This window comes from Polypterus senegalus, unplaced genomic scaffold (genome assembly GCF_016835505.1).
Source record: "Polypterus senegalus isolate Bchr_013 unplaced genomic scaffold, ASM1683550v1 scaffold_5039, whole genome shotgun sequence".
Taxonomy (NCBI): Eukaryota; Metazoa; Chordata; class Cladistia; order Polypteriformes; family Polypteridae; genus Polypterus; species Polypterus senegalus.
In genome coordinates, this window is record NW_024386081.1 from 1 (window position 1) to 22,064 (window position 22,064).

General features: G+C 41.8%; 1 protein-coding gene across 1 annotated transcript; it reads right to left on the reverse strand.

The window, feature by feature from the left end:
* Positions 1-14,462: 14,462 nt before the first annotated feature.
* Positions 14,463-21,853, reverse strand: LOC120522541 (toll-like receptor 5). Its single transcript, XM_039743436.1, has 2 exons — positions 21,797-21,853; positions 14,463-17,720 (listed from the first exon to the last, which is right to left on the reverse strand). The coding sequence occupies exons 1-2, from the start codon at positions 21,802-21,804 to the stop codon at positions 15,101-15,103; spliced, it is 2,628 nt and encodes an 875-aa protein (XP_039599370.1). The 5' UTR covers positions 21,805-21,853; the 3' UTR covers positions 14,463-15,100.
* Between the last annotated feature and the right edge of the window lie 211 nt (positions 21,854-22,064).

Below are 22,064 nucleotides of genomic sequence, written 5' to 3' on the forward strand. Positions count from 1 at the left end.
ACTGAGGGACTTGTTGACCCCAAGGTGCAGCCTCTCATTGTCCTTCCATTATCTCTGACTCCCACCTCCGGCAGAGAGAGAAGCACTTGTCTTGGCTGGGATGTCCATCCTTCTCATTGCTCCCTCTAGCATGGTGTCCTTCTGGCCAGGCGAGGTATGACCGTCCATCCTGGTATGTAGGGTCAGTCTATGTGTGTCTACTCCACCATGTAGAAAGGATTCTTACTCATCCTTGGTGTACCACTGAGGATAAATATTCAACCCAACCTGCTGTTACATCTCAAATGTGTCTGGGCACCCCTGGTCAAAGTTACAGTGAATACCTGAACTGATCTCTACAAAGCATAAAGGCAAAGATAAAGCATTTCTTTCCACATTTTAAGCAAAATTAGTGAATTATTTCTGTTTTCTGTTATTGGAGTGAGTAAAAAAAAAAAAGTAGCAACTGTGCAAATGTGTGGGCACCCCAAGAGATCTGAGGTCTCAAATAACTTTTACCAGGCCTCAGACCTTAATGAGCTCCTTAAGGGTCTATGGCTTGTTCACAATTATTGTTAAGAATGGCCGGGTGGTGCAAATATCAAAGCTGTATAAATTCTCGGCCTCCACAACCCTCATCTCAATAGTCAGCTGCCATGGGCTCCTCTAATCGGCCGCTTAGCACTCTGAAAAATAAAAACTGATGCTCACAACGCAGGACAGGAAGACAGCAATGTGTTGTCAGGTAGCCGTTTCCTGAGTTTGTAACGTAATTAAGAAATGGAGGAATGGTGAAGGTCAAGTTGAAATCTGGAAGACCAAGAAAACTTTCTGAAAGAGCTGCTCGTTGGATTGCAAGAAAGACAAATGAAAAACCCACGTTTGACAGCAAAATACCTTCAGGAAGACTGATCGGACTCTGGTGTAGTTGTCCACTGTTCTACTGTACAGCGGCTCCTCAACAAATATGACCTTCATGGTGGAGTCAGCAGAAGAAAACCTTTCCTGTGTCATCAACACAAAATTCGGCAACTGAAGTTAGCGAACGAACAGCTAAACACCCCTGATGCATTCTGGAAGCAAGTCCTGTGGACTGATGAAGTCCAACTGGAACTTTTTGGCCACAATGGGCAAAGATATGTTTGGAGGAAAAAAAAAACTATGCAAGATTCTCTGAAAAGAACACGTCTAAAGTGGTCAAGCATGGCTGTGGATCGATCAGCCTTTGGGCTTGTGTTGCCGCCAGTGGCACGAGGAACATTTCACCGGCAGGGGGACGAGTGGATTCAATTAAATACCAGCAAATTCTGGAAGCAAACCTCACACCATTTGTAGAAAAGCTGAAGATGAATAAAGAATAAGCTTCCGCAACACGATTAAGAACCACAACATGCCTCCAAATCCACAATGGACCACCTTCAAGTGGGCCAGACTGAAGGTTAAAGCCTGACCCTTGCAGCCCCCGGACCTTGACTTCATTGAAAATCTTTGGGTTGACCTCAGATGAGCAGTGCATGCAAGGTGGTCCAAAAATATCACAGAATGAAAAGCCTTATGATAAGTCGAATGGACGAAAATCCCCCAAAGAAGAACTGAAAGACTCTTAGTCGGCTACAAAAAGTGCTTATGAGCTGAGAGACTTGCCAAAGGGGGTGTCATGAAGTATGCAGTATGCAGCCATGCAGGCTGCCCAAAATTTTGCTTTGGAAAAATTTCATTTTTAATTTTTTGAAACTTGAAATGATGGACATAAAAAAAATAATCTTGCTTCAAATATTAAAGTTCAATTTTTTGGAATTCAGCTCGTCATTTACTTGTTTAGCTATCCACAGTAACAGAAATGTTGACCGGGGTGCCCAAACTTTTGCATGCCACTGTAAAAAGCCCCCCGTGATTAACTGTATTTGTCATATAGCACTTGTCCTATCAGCCAGAGGAATGCCAACATGCTTTTAATTAGCTACTACTAAATTTGTGCTATTATTATTATAATATTAGAATATACTAATATATGAACTTGGACTTCCGACATGTCTTCTGTTCATGGTGTATTAGTGGCATTATCTGGGGCTGAGATCTCCATTCCAGTCTCTCTTTAATCCATGTTCAACATAACAAATGACAAGATAAATGGATACAGTATTCTAAAGAGAACGATAATGTGTGTGTCAGATTTCTTTTTCCTGAGTCACTGAAATTTGAGAATTTTAATCTTCACACACTGCTGAAAATGTGAGCACACCAGCCAGGAGAACAATAACAAGTCGGCGGGCGTGTAGGGAGCTGTCCTGGAGGACATTCGTGAACACTGTGTGACAATAAGACGATTTACAGCGGGCCCAAATGGGAACCTTTATTTAGTTTTTAATGTGTTCATTGTATGACACTATAAATACGTGGGGGTGGCATGGTGGTGCAGTGGTAGCACTGCTGCCTCACAGTTAGGAGGCCCGGTTTCCTTCCCGGGTCCTGCCTATGTGGAGTTTTCATGTTCTCATCGTGTCTGCGTGGGTTCCTCCCATAATCCAAAGATATGCAGGTTAGGTGCATTGGCGATTCTAAATTGTCCCTAGTGTGTGCTTGGTGTGTGGGTGTCCTGTGGTGGTCTGGTGCCCTGCCCGGGGTTTGTTTCCTGCCTTGCACCCTGTGCTGGCTGGGATTGGCTCCAGCAGACCCCAGTGACCCTGTAGCTAGGATATAGCGGGTTGAATAATGGATGGATGAATGCACAGTGTGTCTGCAGGTTATTAGAAGAGGTGACCTGGCAGGCACCTCAACATTTTTTTGGTAAACGTGTGTTTCTTCAGTTAAAGGCATATATCTCTCTCTATTATAATTTAAAAAAAAATATATATCCTGGTACAAGACAAGACCTTTTATCCTTTGATGAGATGTGAATTTTTTTTTTTCTTTTCTTCAGAGAGACACTTTCACGTCCTGTGAGACAAGTCTTTGTGCCAAGAAATGTAACCACACCCGGGGCCGGAAATAAAAGACAAAGAGTAGATGACAAAGTAGAACGTCGTAAAGAATTCAAAAACGTTGCTGTGATACACATGCAGAGCAGGTAAGAGATGATGGAAGTATGATAATTCGAATGTCTCAAAATAATGATAGTTAAGATCGCATTAGCGCAGACAAACGGAAATTACTTGGTGAAATAATGGAACAGCGAAAACAGATCGAATATATTGTTCAGATTTAAATGTTATGTCAGGGAAAAATAGTGTTTCCTCCCAATGAAGAGGCGTATCCGCGAGAATTAAAAGATTTGTTGTTTGGTGAAAGTGAAATCCACATACATGAATGACAGAGACGTGAAGTGGCTGACACATAGCACAGGCCTGGGCGGGGAGGGTTGGTGAGCAAAGCGAGCAGGGGGAGAAGCCCCCTAGACTATCTACAGTATATCTATCTATGTAATGTTGTAGTGTTATAGAGCATTACGCTGGTGGACAGGCATCTCAAAGAGGATGAAGGATGATTCCTTGCCTGGTTGGAACATCATAATGAAGGACAATAGATGGATGGGCTTTCTGGCCAGGATGAAATAGGAACCCTTATCTTATACCACTGTGTTTGTGGTGTTTCGATTGTGCTTACCTGTTTCTTAAGATCCTGTAATTGATAAAAAAGGGCCAATATTTGAGCCCGTGACTGTTAAGTGTGATTTGTGTCCGGGGTTTGGGACTTGGTGGTGCCCCCTACTAGTTACTATATATATATATATATATATATAAATAAGAGTATCTATGATCTGCTTCTCGCAACTGAGAGAACATGGCAGATGTTTGCCGGCAGGCCAACCGACCACAAGTGTTACCTGGTAGGTGACCACCTAATCCAATTATGATTCAGACTTATAATATGTATGTCTCTGTCTCTGTGTGTGTGTGTGTATATATCTATGTGTGTATGTAAATATATAGTATTGTTAACTGAGGGAACACATGCATCCACCAAAAAGAAATGTTGTGGCACCCGCAAAGTCTCGTCTTCTAGTAACCATGAAGTTCCACAAAATAAACGGCTGCCTGGTGGTTCTATTAATAATGAAACACGGCAGTGCAGCCTGGTGAAGACAGGCTGAATGAATCAAGAAAAGTCTCTAGAAAAGTTACAAGGTCAGCTTGACCTGGGGATGGTGAAGAGCCTTGAAGGCAACCCTCTGACACACACGTGTGACTCTATATGTGTGTATTTGAATATAATGTATAACATCCATACATTTGAGAGATCTGTCTCTCTCTCTCTCTCTCTCATGTGTGGATGATATATATAGAGATGGGTATATAGGTAGACATATTGTCATGCATGTGTGTCAGAAGGTTGCCTTTTTTCAGACATAAGCACTACCACTCTGGGTCATGATGGGGTTGCTGTTGCTGATCAGTTTGTCTCTTTTTCCACCCAGAGAAGCCAGCCATAGAGGGCTGCTGACTCTCCTCCTGGTTCAGCAACTATAAAAGCAGGAAGGAGTCCCCTCATTCTGGTAAGAGCCGACTGCCAGACAGATCTCCATCCTGACCGTGTGACCGCTCTATGGAGCCTACTTTTGTTTTGTTGTTCTTTGGGACTTCTTAGTTATTTAAAGGAGTGAGACAGTTATTGCCCCAACATCCATCCATCTAGCTATCTTTGTAGTTTTATGACCCTGCTGACTATATTAAAATTAAAATCTGCCTGTCTATCTAGTCCTGCCATCTACGCTTGTCTATCTGTGTGTGTGTGTTTGAGTATACTGTATATAGTATATGCCATCCACGCATTTGAATATTTTTTTATTCATTTTAAGTGCCGTGAGCCGATTTACTGTACGTGACAGCAACCCAATGATGCCGTCATCTCCATTTCTTTCACCTCCACGCCTTCATGGCCGCGGCCAGGAGCAGATATTATTTTCACCAAACATTCCACAGAGTCCGCGCAGTCCCTTATTGTTGGTTCTTCAATTCAAACATTCGTCTGTATGCGGGGCGAGTCAGATTACGTTTCCTGGTCTTTCTGTCTTGTCTGTCATAAATTCCCATCTTATTTTTTTTTTTTTGTGTAAGCCATTGAGTTCATTTTGGTCCATAAACGTTCGTTTTACCTTTCCTGGTCTCCATGGCTCCCAGATTGCTGGTGTCAAACAAATTCTTCATTTAATCTCCCAAAGATCCCCTAACTCCCTTTAAGCCAACATGAAGGACTTTCTTCCTTCAAGGTGAAAGCCGTTTTGTGTGTCCCATCTTCCTCTGGCTTGTCCATTATTATAAAACTCTTCCATGATGGCTGCCTGTTATCCCACCATTGAAGCTGCTCCAATTATCCCCTATGGAAACAGGATGAGACTGGACAGAGTAAAATATTGGGGGGGGTCTTAATGAGAACCCTGTTTAGTAACAACAATGCTAGGCAAAGTTGAGAAAGGGGTTCCCCCAAAGAACAGTTCCAAGAATTGGCTTCAGTAATTGCAGGTCCAAAAAGTATTTAGAGGGGACTTGTGGGACTTTAGCCCCTGATCTCAGTCATCCAGCCCCTGTCCAGTACACTTCCTCTTCTGGCCTCTCATGTTTGCAAGCCCAGTTGTTGTTCCTTCCATTTAAGATGATGCTCCTTGACAGTGTGAAAACTCGAAGGATGGATCCCCCCTGAGATCCATGTAGGGGTCTAAGCTCTTACTATGTACTGAAACTAGCGACGCTCCTGATGTCAACGTCCAGGCCATTCTGTTCTTTTATGTGATTGGAGACCATTAACCAGCAGGGTTTGAGGTCAGTGGTCTTCTCCTACATACTGGGCTAGGAAAAGGAAGGTGATTAGCACTTGTCTCAACCAGACCCGTCCTCCATTTTACCCCTGGTGCAGAGCCCCCATTACTCCCGTAATGCATGTGCACGACTCCCCCCAAAGCAGAACATCATTGGTATTCTGGGCTCCACTGACACCAGAGTACCATGGATTAAAACCTTGACATAGAATGAAGGTGGGCTTCTGGACTCCCACCCACTAAGTGGTGCTCATCAATTGTTGTGATTGACAAAGACACAACCAGAAAACCAATCCAGACTTGAAATGTCAGCCAAGGACATTGACATGATGTAAGACCCCCCCCAAACCCACAAAAGGCACGGCTTTTCCTACAAACCCTCAGTCCACTCCCTGGGCAGGGCCGATGCCAGACCCACTGTGCCAATCTCTCTGACAAATTATGTGCCTTAAGCTGAAACTGAATCTCAAAATAAATAAGCAAACTCAAACTCTTATACCAAACTATTTAGAGTTCACGGGTAAAAACGGAACACAAATCCAGCGGGATCCTGGAGACCCCTGTCTTCTCACACTCGCCTCATTTATACAGTTAAGAGGTTTTCCTCTTCGCTATGTAAACCGCAAAAGACCTCGTCAAGTTGGCTTATTTATTTATTCAACCTGTAAGGGCTCTCCACATGCCCACCTCAATAAGACCCTTCAGCCGAGTCTCGGTGTCGATTTTCTATTCTCCAGCCGCAAACCCAAACAATGAAATGCTGGGCTTCTTATTCTGAAGCTAACAGGGCTGAGCTCATCTATGAATGGAGGGACTGAGCATTCTGATGGTCATGTAGCCGTGACATTGGTCAAATACTCGCTTAGTCCTATGTCTTTAACATGTTTATCTGCACAATTCCTGTATGATCACTTTATATGAGGTGGTGGCTCCATGGACACTGCTGTCTTTGTCGTTGTGGAGTTAGAAACTCGTCCCCATGTTTATTTGGTCTTTCTCCAGTTATTCCAGTTTAATCATAAAACTCTAAAGATGTGTGAAGGTGTTTAACTGTTTATTCTGCATCCCTGTGGTGATCCTCAGGATGGCGGGTGTTTGGGGTGCCCAGCTACCAACCCTTACAAATGGGATTTTTGGCTAAGTTTGGGTTCTGCCAGAGTTAGCTTAGGAAATCTGATAATCTACACTGTAATTGGAGAAACTGATTCAGAAAATGGATGGACTTTAAAACTGATATTCCCTATATAGCACCTTTCACACTGCATACAATTTATTTTCATATTGTCTTTCATGAATGATCTTAAATCCATCCACCCATCCATTATCCAACCCGCTATATCCTAACTACAGGGTGGTCCAGATCTAATTATGCAATTTTCATTACACTATAACTTATTACGTTTATTACATAGAAAATCACCCGAAAAATCCCGGACCATTGAGAAATGTGTGAACTGACGACGTGAGGAATCGTCTTCACACCGAACTGGAATCATCCCTGCATCAATTAAAGTCACCCAGACGATCTGGATCTGCATAATTAGATCTGGACCACCCTGTACAGGGTCACGGGGGGGTCTGCTGGAGCCAATCCCAGCCAACACAGGGTGCAAGGCAGGAAACGAACCCCGCGCAGGGTGCCAGCCCACCACAGATAATCTTTAAAGATGGTCATAAATGTAGTTAAATGTAAATATCTGAATAGATTGTGCCTTTCCTATCTATCTCTCTTTTATAGTGCCTTTCATGTCTACCTCTTTCTCTCTTTATCCATCTGTTATGCAGTGCTTTTTAACATCTATGTATTTATCCAATAATCCATGCCTTTCATATCTATTTGTTTGTATGATATATTTATATATTTTGCCATTCACATCACTCAGTTCATCTGACCTTCTACCATATAGTAGTTTTCATATGTCTGTTGCTCTATTATATAGTATTTCACATATTTCTATGTGATTCTAATATATTAAGCCTTTAATATCTACCTATTATTTATATATCTGTATCATATAGTGCCTTTCCTATCTGTGTTTATTCGTCTACATATCATATAGTGTCGTTCATATTTATTTGTTCATCAATCCATTGCATTGTTTTTCATATCTGTGTTTATTAGTCTGCCTATCATGTCGGGTTTTTATATGGACGTATTATTCATCATTCCATGTTTTTCATATCCATGTACTCTATTTATACATTAGGGATATCGTATACTGCGGTGGGCTGGTGCCCTGCCCTGGGTTTGTTTCCTGCCTCGCACCCTGTGTTGGCTGGGATTGGCTCCAGCAGACCCCCTGTGACCCTGTAGTTAGGATATAGCGGGTTGGATAATAGATGGATGGATGGATATCGTATAGTCCGTTTTATAACTATGTATTTATTCATCTATGTATCAAATAGTGCTTTTCCTATCTACTGTATATAATTATCAGTCTGTCTATCATATAAGTCCGTTTCATATCTATGTATACAGTATTTGTTCATCTATATAATTATATAGTGATCTCTCTCTCTCTCTCTGTCGTCTCTCTATCTCTCATATAGTGCCTTTAAACCGTTCTCTGTGTGTGTGTGTGTGTGTGTGTGTGTGTGTGTCTTTTACATGTTGGCTATCCCATCTTTTCCAATGGAGCCCTCCGACTGCTCTGTTTCATTCATAATTCTTGATGCCCGAGTCCCAAGGCGCACTTTCTGTATGTAAAGCACTGCACACACCGTTGTAATTTAGGGGCACCTTCTGCCTTATTCTGGGGAGCCACACCTTTTTTTTTCTTCTTTAAAGTGGAGTGGTGGCTCTGAGGCTGAGGATCTGCGCTGGCATCCCAAAGGTTGCCGGTTCGAATTCCTGTCGCTGCCAAAAAGAGATGCTAGTCTGCTGGGCCCTTGAGCAAGGCCCTTAACCCTAATGAATTTCTCCAGGGGCGCTGTACAATGGCTGACCCTGCGCTCTGACCCCAAGGGCTTTGTGAAAAAGATGCATTTCACCGTGTGTTGTCCTGTATAACTATGTATGTGACAAATAAAGAATTAAAATTAACACTGCCCCTCTACTACCCCCCAAGTCACCATGCCGGTTGTTTGCTCGCGGTGTTTTCCAGTCAGCCCTTCCTGTCCTAACGGAGTCGCTCATTTTCACTAAACGAGACCTGTAGAAGGAGTGACCTGCTGTGGTGTCCTCCTTGCCAGTTTCACCGTGGGTCACTCGTTCACACCGTTTTATAAATTTCACCTTGGTGACGCCCTCATCCACGAGGCTTTTTTTTTTTCATAATCGAGGTTCAAATGTCACAACAGGTTTATGCGTGAGATCTTAAAAAATAATCTCTGTTTACATGAAGGAGTTCAAAGAGGTCTCCTGATCCAACACGAACGCCGTCTTATTTTTCAATCGACTGGAGGAAGACGAAAAACATCTGGGGCATCAAAGTAAACACAGCTGTAAATGTGAGTGACGAACAAAAAAAAAAAAAATGAGACGAAGTGCAGACTCTGCGATTGCCAGCGCACTTGAACGCCAAGCATTTGATGTGCTTAATGAGGCACTTGCTGCTGTTCAGATGATAATCCTCACCACCATCATCATCATCAGCGTCTTTAATAGCGCATCTGGCCGCCAAACCTTCAGCAGCGGCGTGCCAGTGAAGGCCATGGAACGACCCGAGCAAGTGTTGGCAAGATGTGAGCGATAGGAGGCGCTCTTGAGAGTCTCCGACTACTTTCTGCCCGTGTCTTTGTTTCACCTGTGAACTTGTGACCACACTCTGCACCTGCACTTGGTGAAGGACTCAATAAAAAATAAATTGAATTGAATTGAAGTGCATCACAACAGAGCACGAGGCAAAATGGCACAGAATAGGTTTGTTTAAGCAATAAAAGATGAGGAGGTGGAATAAGAGGGAAGAAATGGGCAAGTCCTTCATGGTCATGGATTGGCGCCCCCTGTACCCCAGTACCTCTCCTTCGACTTCCAGCTTCTCTTCCTTTTAGGCGTCGACGTTTTTGCCACCGGCTCTAACCTCTGGTCTTCAGGCTTCTTTGAGAACTTATGGCCATACCCCAGACATACACATCAGGCTTCAGCTCCACCTGGTGTTTTGGACTGAGGACCATAGACACGAGTGTGCAGTGACACCTAGAGTTTGGCTCAGGTGTATCCCAGTCTGTCTTGGTGATCATTGAGATGTTTCTGCACCTTATTTGGAGTCCACCTCTCATTTGACTGATTAGCCACAAGCCTGTCTGCAGAAGATCTCACAGTTGAGATGAAACCAAGCCTCGAGGTGAGAGGAACTGCCTGCAGAGCTTAGAGAGGGGAGTGTGTTACATCCCAGTGCACATCAGAGGAAGCCTACCAAAAATGGTGGCAACATTGAATGTTCCCATGAGCACAGTGTGGTCCATAACTTTGAGATGGGAGAAGTTTGGGGAAGAGAAACAACTATTCTCAGAGCTGGCCGCCCATCATTCACGCTTAATAATAATAAGTTGCTTTTATAGAGCGTGTTAGTGCGGATTGTGGAGCCAAAATAGAAATGAAAAATCAATGCATATACAGAATATCGGGGTTACACTAAAATGAAAACCCACAGTTTTACTTCGGGCAGGCATGCGGACTCTGCATTAAATTTATTGTGGCACAAAATATTATGCTCAATGTTTTTACCACACACAAATTATTTACCGCTATCCTCTTTATCAAGGTTCTGATTCATTAAAAACAATGTCGTATTTTCCTCACAAGCCCAACGTGGGAGCATCAGGGTCAAGTGAGGCCGCCAGGCTACAACAGCAGACCCTCCTATGTGCGCCAGACTGAAGGAAACCGAAGAGGTGTGCGGTGCCAGTGCCACCCACTGTGCCATGTCAGTAACTCAATCATCCACCTTTCATGAGAAGGAATTACGTCTGCCACATTTTGGATCATTAGACATCTGCCTTTGTGGACCAAGATAAGGATTACACGTTCTTCTCCATCTGACATCTAAACGAGTTCTTTGATTTGCCAGATCTGATACGGAGGCCATTGACTTCTTTCCTGTAAAGCGAAACTTTAATGGCAGTGCAGACAAAGATGTTGGGCACGGGCCAGGCAGGCTTGCGAAATGACAGACCTAAATGTGATCGAGCCATCAGAGTGATGTCACCTCACTTACATTTCATCTAAGGGCCCAAGTTCTTCTCCAGCCCACCAGTCCAGTCTCATCAGCCATTCTGTTGGGAAATTTTACAAAAAACGCTTTGAGTACAACAGGCAGTGTGGCTTTAGACTGTCAAGCACTCGGCGTCCATTTCAGTCTCTTTTATTGTGACACACGGAGTCCGCCACTAAGACTGCCGTTTTAGAAGACACAGTAGGTGGACTTGTGGTCTGCAGTAGATCATCTTCAAGTGACTGTGGGGGACACTCGCTGTGGAGAGGCACGGTATGGAGGAAACGCTTTTCTTGTTTGTCAGTCCATACGCGTGGGCTCAGAGTATATACAGTTGTATAATCTTTATATCAATGTATGTGTGTATATACACTGTAAATATACACACACATCTGAAATCTATATATTTAACCCTGAATTTTACACCAATATACAGGAACATCACAATACGGTCAGAAGGAGGGACCCACAGTCTCCGACTTACACACATACAAGTTCCACCAGACACACGTTTAACTGGGCCATTGCAAGAGTAAAATTCAGGGCCAGAGAGCGGCCTGAATTGGGGGGTCTCAAATGAAAATGCCATTAACAGACACCCAGCATATGCAGGCTTCAAAAGAACACTCAAATAATATTAAAAAAGAAATCATTTATAATCAGCACCCTCTGAACCCCACCTTAGTAATCCATCCATCCCCCATTTGCTATATACTGCCTTTGATTCCTGTATGTCTAATCATTTTCCTCTGATGGTAACACTTGGCAGGCTGTCGAAAGCTTAGGATGTGAACATATACACTGAATTAACAGAATGGCACAATACTTAGAAAGGTCTTTAGGACATTATGTGTACAGAAAGGTGCTATATAAAATAACAGTTTATTCTTGTCTGGGGTTTGTTAACCTACTGTGTCTGTGCTCAAGTTTAAAAATATGTATATCATTTTGAATAATTGTATTATTATAATTCACTTATACAGCAGCTGTAAATGGTATTCACAAGAGAAAGGCATAATATCAAATAATGGATTATTATTGTCTATTGGGTTCCATGTCCATCTATGTTCAAGTTATTTTAAAAAAGTGCAAATTTGGATAATTTTATTATTGCTAAATTTATAATAGTTATTGCCAACTGTACTGTTAACCCATCTGCACAAGTAAAAAAAATAAATGATAAATTATATGTGTGTATATGTATCTATACTAATAAAAGGCAAAGCCCTCACTGACAGACTCACTCACTCACTCATCACTAATTCTCCAACTTCCCGTGTAGGTAGAAGGCTGAAATTTGGCAGCTCATTCCTTACAGCTTACTTACAAAAGCTGGGCAGGTTTCATTTCGAAATTCTACGCGTAACGGTCAACAACCTTCGCCATGTTGATATTTTTTATTTATGGCCCCATCTTCACAAAATTTGGTAGGCGGCTTCCCTGCGCTAACCGAAACCGATGTACGTACTTATTTCGGTGGTATGACGCCACTGTCAGCCGCCATATTGAACTTTCCGACGTCACTGATTCTCCAACTTCCCATGTAGGTAGAAGGCTGAAATTTGGCAGGCTCATTCCTTACAGCTTACTTACAAAAATTAAGCCGGTTTCATTTCGAAATTGTACATGCAATGGTCATAACGATCGACAACATCCGCCATGTTGAACTTTCTTATTTATGGCCCCATCTTCACGAAATTTGGTAGGTAACTGAGACCGATGTACGTACTTATTTCGGTGGTATGATGCCACTGTCGGCTGCCATATTGAACTTTTCAACGGTCTTTGTTACTTATGGGCCCATCTTCAAGAAATTTGGTACGCGGGTTCCCAATGCTAACTGAATCCTCTTACGTACATATATACGTCCATAGCCTGCAGCTCGGTCACCGTGTGAGGTGTCGTTGGGTCCCCCATCCCAACGCCTCCCATGTTGTTGGCTGCCTGCCTATATAAGGCCGTCTGTCGCTCCAGTCTCTACATTCCCTTCCTTACTTCGCCACAGGATTCACTTATTTAATCCACGGCTTCTCCGCTGTTTTATTGTTCATTTATTACGATTATAGTTATTGTGTAGGTATTTTAGACTTACTTTACATTGTTCAGGTACCCATTTCCTTTATCATTCCAACCGTACCTCCATTAACATGTCTATCGAGGTGATCACCATCGATCAAAGAACTGTCGTTTACCGAGTGGTTTCCATGCCTGGAGATGCTGTCTGCCTTTTCCATTCTCTGTGTTACATATTGCACGGCCATATCAGGCTCACTCTTGATATCCGGAGGATTGACTGACTGGGACAGGTTCAAGGTGTGGACTGATGACGGTACAGGAGATAATTAGGCTACACAGGAGCACTAGAAGAGTGAAATGCTTAAGCCCTTCACCTATGGATCTGCATGTGAGTTGATGGCTGCCGCTGAATTGTTCGGTTGTCGCTTTCAAGTGTACTGAAATGGCCAAATATTTTACACCTTTGGACAACCGCCAATGCCTCTTCAACATCTTAGATTGACAGGTGACGATTTCAGTAGTGGACACTTTGATGTTTATGAATGTTTCAACTCTCAAAAGCTGGATGTGATTTTATCGATGAAACAGGTTGTATACTTACAACTCTTGACAGATGCCGAATGTCACTTCAACACAACAAGTCCTACAAATACTGTCGTCATTGAAACAAACCATGAAACTCAAACTGATTATGACAGCAGCAATCCAAGCTGTGAGATTTGAGACAAGATTACTGTTCACATGGCCGACTGTACGTTACATGCTCAAGAGTAAGCTCAGCTCACAGCTTGGTCAGATTACAACCGGAGGGCCGAACTCACAATGTGGTATACAAAGAGATCCTTAACAAATAGTTATTAGCATATTTTCCCTCAGTTTAAAAAGGTTTAATTTTCTTCTTAATAAAAAAGTACTTTGCCGCTGCGAAGCGCAGGTATTTGGCTAGTGTGTATATAAAATAGTGCAATAACAGTACAGCTGACAATAACTTTTATAATTTAGCAATAATAAAATTATCCAAATTTGCATTTTTTTTAAATAACTTGAACATTTAAATAGAGAGAGAGAGAGAGAGCTACTAGGGGGCTCTGCTCCCTGCTCACTTTGCTCGCCCGCTCCTGGGTTTGGTTTACCGGATATACAATTTAAAGAGACTGTTATTTTCATGGGAATTGTTACAAATGCATTATTTTCACCTTTACTTTAAAACTTTAGTAAAAACAATATTTGGAATTAACTTTTCTTCAAGATCTCATTGAATTTTGGTTCCGTGTTTGGACTTACATCGTGACAACACAATGTATGCCTGCCTGTGAGTGAATATCGTTTCTTTCTCTCTAATAAATAAATCGACTTTTTCGAATGTTTGTCCCTGTGATTTGTTAATTGTCCTAGCAAAAGCTATTCTAACGGGAAACTGTAAACGTTTTAATACGAATGGCACATCCGGATCTCTTTTTGGTGTTTTTCCAAATGGTGATTTGTAAATGTTTAAGGATCATAACGCACAGTGACCACTAGGGGTGTTGTCACTTTAAATCCATAGACAGGACACCAGCAGTATAGTTTACATTTAATCACATTTATTTCAGTCTTTCCCTGAAAATCGGAGTTCATTCTGGTCTACAGTAGTCCTCATTTCTAGTACTGTCGTTGCTCTTGGATTTCCATAAGTTACTGATTTGTTTGTTTCGAACAATGAACTGCCCCTCCTCTTCTTTTTCTTTTCTCTCTTTTTAACACTAGAATTACCAAGGCTTACGAAAAAACTCCAGTTTGCACCAGTTTGTGTTAGTATGCTCAAAACCGATGACTCCATGTGGTCCAACTTTCCCTTTTTGAATGTCTTTGCCTACCTTGTGCATCTAACTTCTGTTGCCTACCTGAGGCATCGAACGTTCTTAATTCATCTCCAGTGGTCTTCTGTGTACCCCCACCAAGAGAAGGATAAGCTTCATGTGATGCCAAAATAAACGGAGAACTTGCGTCACCACCTCTACGCTGTCAAAGGTTGATGGTGGCCTCCCACAGTTGCAGAATGATCGATTTTAACTCTTCCTTCTACGTTTTTCGGAGCTATGGTATCAGGCATTTGTGTCCCAAAGGAACCCTGCTATCCATTGCTGCTGTTTTATTTGAAAAATGTGGAACTTCTCATCAGAACATCTCATGACTGCCGACGCACATTTGTTGTCTTTTAAGGAACGGCGCTGTCGCTCTTAACTGCGGAGAGGGAGACATCTTCTGAAACGTTTTCTTTACTTTTTGATGTTTTCTGTTTAAGAATTAAACATGCTAGTCTGTGATGAAACCATTCCATGTCTTGTAGGTCTTCAGGCCATAGCAGGTAGTGCCTGGTTTGTACAAAGGTTCTGATTGGACTAAATTTCTTGAGCTGGTACTGCGGTATTCTTCCAACTAAAATCATGATGAGAACATCCTTGAGTTCGTCGTACTGTCGACTTTGCGCCATGTTAAAAGCTTCAATACACCATCCGTCCTTTAGGAACTCTCTGGTCACCACGCAAATGGTTTTCTTGCTGGCCCAGATTGCGTTGCGTATATTTGAGATGTGATCTTCCCCTGGAAGAAAATCCCGGGCCTCAAAGCAAACTCTGAACGTATTCTTTTCGGAAAACTGTGAGTCGAGCTGTTTAAGGAAAGCCGCTTCCACAAATGAGAAGTCCTCGTTGCTAAAACAAATGTAAGCATCGTACTGATGATCTCTTTGGCCTGGTTCAGAACCTGGAGATCCCAGCAAACGGTTAAATGCAGTCTTGTAAATCCTAAAGCATGTACCTCGGAAGCGAGTAAAAGTCACACTCCCAATTAGCATCAGCGAAATTAAGACGGTCGTCCCTACAAAAAGCACAAGCTGGACTTTCATCACAAATGCCACATCTTCAGCCTCACACCCTTCTGTAGTAAGAGAAGTAAGCGGAACATTGATAAAATTTTCTGGAAAGGCACAGACTAATTCTTGCTTGTCTTGTGTAGAGTTGCTGTTTTGAAGCCAGAGGATGAACTCCTTCAGGCTGCAGTCGCAGATGTAATTATTCCTCCCAAGGTAGAGTTCTCTGATGAAGCTGACGGCATCAGGACTGGGCGACAGAAGGTGGTTGATTGATAAATCCAGGGTTTTCAGAGTCTCGGGGAAAATTCCTTTTGGCAGATAGGTAATAAAGTTTGACGAGAGATTTAAGTGAGTCAAGGAAATGAGACCTTTAAAGATGTCTGACGGGAGAGACCGAAGGCAGTTCTGGTTGAGTCGGAGCTTTTCCAGTTTCCCAAGTTTATGGAAGATATGCAAACACGTTCCTCTCTGCCACACCAACTCCAAGATGTTGTCCTCAAGGTCCAAATGTATTAAGCTGTTATTCTCTGGAATGTTGCTGGAGCCCTTGCAATATGAAAGGCGGTTGTGTCTTAGCAAAATGAACTCCTTTTTACCATCGGCCATCATTTTAAAAAAGACATCAAGATCGCTTAACCTGTTCTCTGATAAATCAACAAATATGGAATCCGTAGCAACGTCTGTTAACTGAACCGAGGAGTCCAACTTGTTATCTCCTAACAGAAAATACTGTAGGCTGGGAATAGTTGCAACAATTTCAAACTTACGGATAGAATTCCCTCGAAGGTTTAATTCTCTCAGAAATGGCATCTTATTAAAAGTGGTCAGTATAATCCCACCAATGTTATTGTTTGACAGGTCTATCGTGGTGATACTTTGAAGACCATAGAAGTCGTTTGGTATAATTTCACCCAGCAGATTATTGGACAGGTTGAGCACCTGCAAATTGTTAAGACCTTCAAAGGCTCTGCGCTGGATCTGATTGATTTTGTTAAACGATAACTGAAGAACCCTCAGCTCGTGAAGGGATTTAAAAACGTATGGCTCCAGAGAAAAAATAAAACAATTTGACAGATCCAAAGCAATAATAGGAATCTGTGACAGTCCATCAAACGTTTCCCCACTAGGGTCTCGAGAGTTGTTAAACCCAAAAGATCTTCCAACGCTGTTATGATTAAGTATAAGTCCCTGAATGTATGAGCCTCTCAAGGATGAAACAAATTGCCGTATTAATTCCTCGTCGAGACCGTTGCCTGCAAGATTCAAGATTTCAAAGTTGACATTCTGAAATGGATACCCACACTCCTCCCAGAAAGTTGGGGTGGACTCCATCTTGCCAACATAATTTGAGTCAAGACTGAGGAGTTGAAAATTCTTTCCTCGAAAGTGCAAGAGGTCATCCCCACAGATCTGCGCGATTTGATTGAGCTTCAAATTCAGGATCGTGAAATTTGTCATTCTCCGAAAATAGCTATTGGGTCTCAGTCGCTGGATATGATTTCCATAAAGATCCAGTGTTTCAAGTGAAACCAGGTCCCTCAGATACTCACCTTCCAATATGGATTCGTTCAAGTTATTGTACAGTAAATTAAGATACCTCACATTAAGTAAACCCACAAATGCATCTGGACTAAGGATGAGATTAACATTACCTGCTAAACTCAGTACTTGAAGATTTCTTATGTTTCTGAAAGCGTTTTGTCGCACTATCAGGAATTTTGTCTGCTGATCTCCAATGTCCAAGACTGTCAGACTGTCCAGTTTAGGGAATGAATATTCCGTTATCTCTGTAATGTTATTCACACTTAAGTCGATCTCGATGATGTCATTTGGAAAGTCGGGAATCTGCGTCAGAGACTTAAAAGAACAGTAGGCAACATGCTGGTCAATTGTGCATGGAAACATCCTGATGGGTTCCACCATTGCTCCAAGAAACAGAAGAAAAGGAAACCACATTATGTTCCTGAGGAAAAAGTAAAAAAACAAAACAATTACAAATGTTATAGTGTACAGTGCAGACTAAATTTGGAAGATCCAAAAACAACCAAAGTCACCAAAATTATCTTTATTTGTACCACACATCTGGCTTTGTTTATACAAGAGGGGACCTAAAAATTCACCAAATTTATATAAAACTTACAGTAATTCCGCTTAAGAACCCTTCAAAGTCCTCTCCTAGACATTCAATATTCTTTTAACATGTCTACAACCTTCTGCGTTTTTTTTTTTGTTTTGTTTTTTTTTCCCTGGATTTCTTCCCTGGTAGTAAATTATCCTCCCTTCAGTCTCAGTTTGAATTCTGGGAACAAAAGAAAACATCCTAAGGAGTGACATCTGGAGAACGCAGAGGCCGTGCAAAGCAACAACCACATTGGGTTTGGTCAAAAACTCTTTGATCGATGACGCGGTGTGTGCAGTCACAATGCAAAATCCAGTTTTGTGTGTGTCACTTCTCCAGATGTTTGTTTCTGGTTATTTTCAGTTCAATGAAATGTCACTGAATAAGAGTCTGATCTCTGGGAACAAACTCTATATGGACAAGTCTGTTAAAAATTGAAAAACGTGATCGTCGGTGTCTTTTGTTAGTTGTGGTAATTATACTTCAAAGACACATGATAATCTATATGGTGTTTCACAAGGCTCTATCTATCCTGGGTCCGCTGCTCTTTTCGATTTACATGCTTCCGTTAGGTCAGATTATCTTGGGGCATAACGTGAGCCGCCGCAGCTATGCTGATGACACACAGCTGTATTTATCAATAGCACCTGATGACCCCGACTCTCTTGATTCACTGACACAATGTCATTCTTGTGTTTCTGAATGGATGAGTAGTAATTTTCTCAAACTAAATAAGGAGAAAACAGAAATTTTAGTGATTGGTGGTAATGGATATAATGAGGTTATTAGAAATAAACTTGATGCATTAAGATTAAAAGTCAAGACAGAGGTAAAGAATTTAGGGGTAACTATTGACTCTGACCTGAATTTTAAATCACATATTAATCAGATCACTAGGACAGCATTTTTTCACTTAAGAAACAGAGCAAAAGTTAGACCTCTTATAACATTGCAAGATGCTGAGAAATTAGTTCACGCTTTTGTTTTCAGTCGGCTAGATTATTGTAACGCACTCCTCTCAGGTCCACCCAATAAAAGAGATCAATCAATTGCAATGAGTGCAGAATGGAGCTGATAGAATCTTAATTAGGAAAAGAAAATTTGAGCACATCACGCCGGTCGTAGTGTCGCTACACAGGTTACCTGTGTCATTTAGAATTGACTTTAAAATACTGCTTATGGTTTACAAAGCCTTAAATAATCTGCTCCATCTTATATATCGGAGTGTCTGACACCTTATATTCCAAATCGTAACCTTAGATCCTCAAATGAGTGTCTCCTTAGAATTCCAAGAACAAAGCTTAAAAGAAGTGGTGAGGCGGGCGGGCGGCCTTCTGCTGTTAGGCACCTAAAATCTGGAATAGCCTGCCAATAGGAATTCATCAGGCTGATACAGCGGAGCACTTTTAAAAAAAAAAATGCTAAAAACACATTACTTTAACATGGCTTTCTCATAACTTCATTTTAGTTTAATTCTGGTACTCTGTATATTCAATTAATTATTATTATTATTCATGGTGACTCCAAAATCCGTACTTATCCCTACTCTCTCTTCTGTTCTTTTTCCAGTTTTCTGTGATGTTGATCTGAGCTACCACCACCTGATCAAAGCACCACGATGTCCCTACATTGATGGATTAAAGGCCAGAAGTCCACGTGACTGTCATCATCAAGTTCTTCCATGTGAACCCTGAATACCATGAGGACTGAGTGAGGTCATTGATGTCAGGTAGAATGCCTAGAGGGGGTTGGGTGGTCTCTTGGCCTCGGAACCCCTGAAGATTTTATTTTTTTTCTCCAGCCATCTGCACTTTTTAAAATTTTTTTCTGCCCTCCCTGGCCATTGGACCTTACATTTATTCTATGTTAATTATTGTTCCCTAATTTTGAATTCTTATTTATTTTGTCTGTTTTTCTCTTTCTTCATCATGTAAAGTACTTTGAGCTCATCATTTGTATGAAAATGTGCTAGAGAAATAAATGCTGTTGCTTTGAAAATAATCTGTGCTTCTGGTTAGTAGGAAAAAATAAAATCTCCAAAGTGATCTCTTTGATTGCAGAACAATTGTTTAGAAACACGCACTCGATCAGCTCGCCACAATGCCACTCGGTGGACTGATCATCCACAGTTGCAGGCCCAAGATACTTACCCAGCTACAATCCACTCCCATGCTATTGACTATCTTCAGGTGTCTCCCCCTCGTACTTCCTTAACTCATTTACATGTTCATAGAAGGCTGTCAGGATTTCTAGTAGCTTCATAAAGTTTTTCTTCGAAAATAGTAGCAAACGTTATTACAATGTTATAGCGGTGGCTACAAAATGTTGCGCTTAATTCCCGCAGTAGTTTTGTTGATGGTTATAGCAATGTCAGAAATCATCTTTGAAGTGACATTTTGGGGTGGCGGGGTATAAAGTTCACTCCCCCGGATCACTTCCTTATCCGAGTTAGCGGATATCAAAAGACAAAACAATTTGTAAGTGTGTTTGTGTTCTTCTTAAGATCCCTGTTATTGAACAGATTATCCTTTTGTTCTCTTTCAACTATGACTTCGGTTCATGTTTAGTTGTTGTGTTTCCTCGATCACTCGGTACCGGATCTGATGTCATTATTTTGACCTCGCGTTTACCTCCCGGCCTTTTCTTTGCCACAAGGCACAAGAACAGTCATGGAAACCAAAGGATTGACAATTCAATTCAATTTTATTTGTCATTCAGCAGAACATCCAATGTGTGCTGCAGAACGAAAAGACGATGACGCATGTTTGTTCTTTCTGTTTCTCTTTCACTCTGGTAAACTTCCATCCATAGAAGAGAAGACCAACTCTCTGTCGACGGCTGTAAGTCTGCCTGGCCCTAACCAGCCAATGAGCTAACTAAGAAGAGAGTCGAGTCGAACTGCAGCAACAAGTTGATGTGCTGCCTGAAACTGCACGCCTAGCGCAACCAGGTTGTATGGCTGGCAATGCCACATTCTGTTTGCTTTTGTTTATGGCACTAGCTTAATATTTCAAGATCTTAATTTAATTTGATTCACTTTGTTAATCCTTGAGGGGAAATTGTTGATGATCTTGTATGAAAGAAGAAGAAATGTGTAGCTTTCTGCCCTGCCTGTTCTGGTACTCTGTCAAATTGTCTCGGGTTTGAGATACAAAAGGAACGTGGGAGTGTTGGGTGGTAAGAGTATGGCATTCTGCTTCACTTTACACAATAAAGAGTGTAAAGGAGAGAATGGGGTCACCTTAGGTCCTTACCTACGTTCCCTCTAAGTTTGGTGCATGCTGTCCCTTTAAGTGTTGCACAGCCACAACTCTTGAACCTACAAGGAGGAAAAGAACTTGTCGTTTGTGCAGGCGACTGGTGGTAAAGGATATTATTTTCCCATTTGTTGTTTGTGTGTTGATGATTCACGACGCTTGGTGCTCCACAGAAGAGTAGGTAAGGGAGCTTTGCAGAGCTCAAACATTACAGGGAACCTGGGTCCTTATCATGACACAACCAAGCCAACAGTCTTGAAATACCAGAAAAATATTTGGTCGTAACCAGGAGTAGCGAGAACAGAATAAAACGATGCACACCAGACACCGTAACCCTGATCCCGCATAATCCAGAATACAGTGTGTCGGCTTTCTGCTGGTGCTTCGGATGACGCCCGAGTGACTCTGTGAAGAATCTTGGACACGATCGCCCAAGTCATGAACAAAAATGCCTTTGTGATAAGACGTTATGAAAGTTCAACTTTTAAATATTGCACGAGGAAATAAATGGACGTGAAAATGCTATCCCAATGAACTCCAAAACCCCATTTTTCATGTATAACACACATTCAGCTCACTTAGGGTTATAGCACAAACGTTCTTGGTACCACCTAAAATGTGCAATGCCTGAATATAAATTTGAAAATTGAATTGAATGCTCACCTTAACATTTGGACAATTTTACAAAGCACGTTATGATCACATGGAGCGGTCGTCGGCAAAACTGTGAAGACAAAAGCAAAACACAATTTGTAAGCAAATGACGATGGATGCCATGGCCTGCTAGTCCTCTTTACCTAACGTTCCACTTAACATTTCTCTGCAACTGAATGTGGCTGTTTTATGAGCTATGCCCACACGACTATGTTTTCATTTTAGAATGGTATTTTAAAACGAAAGCGATCTCCATTCACACTAAAACGACCAAGAC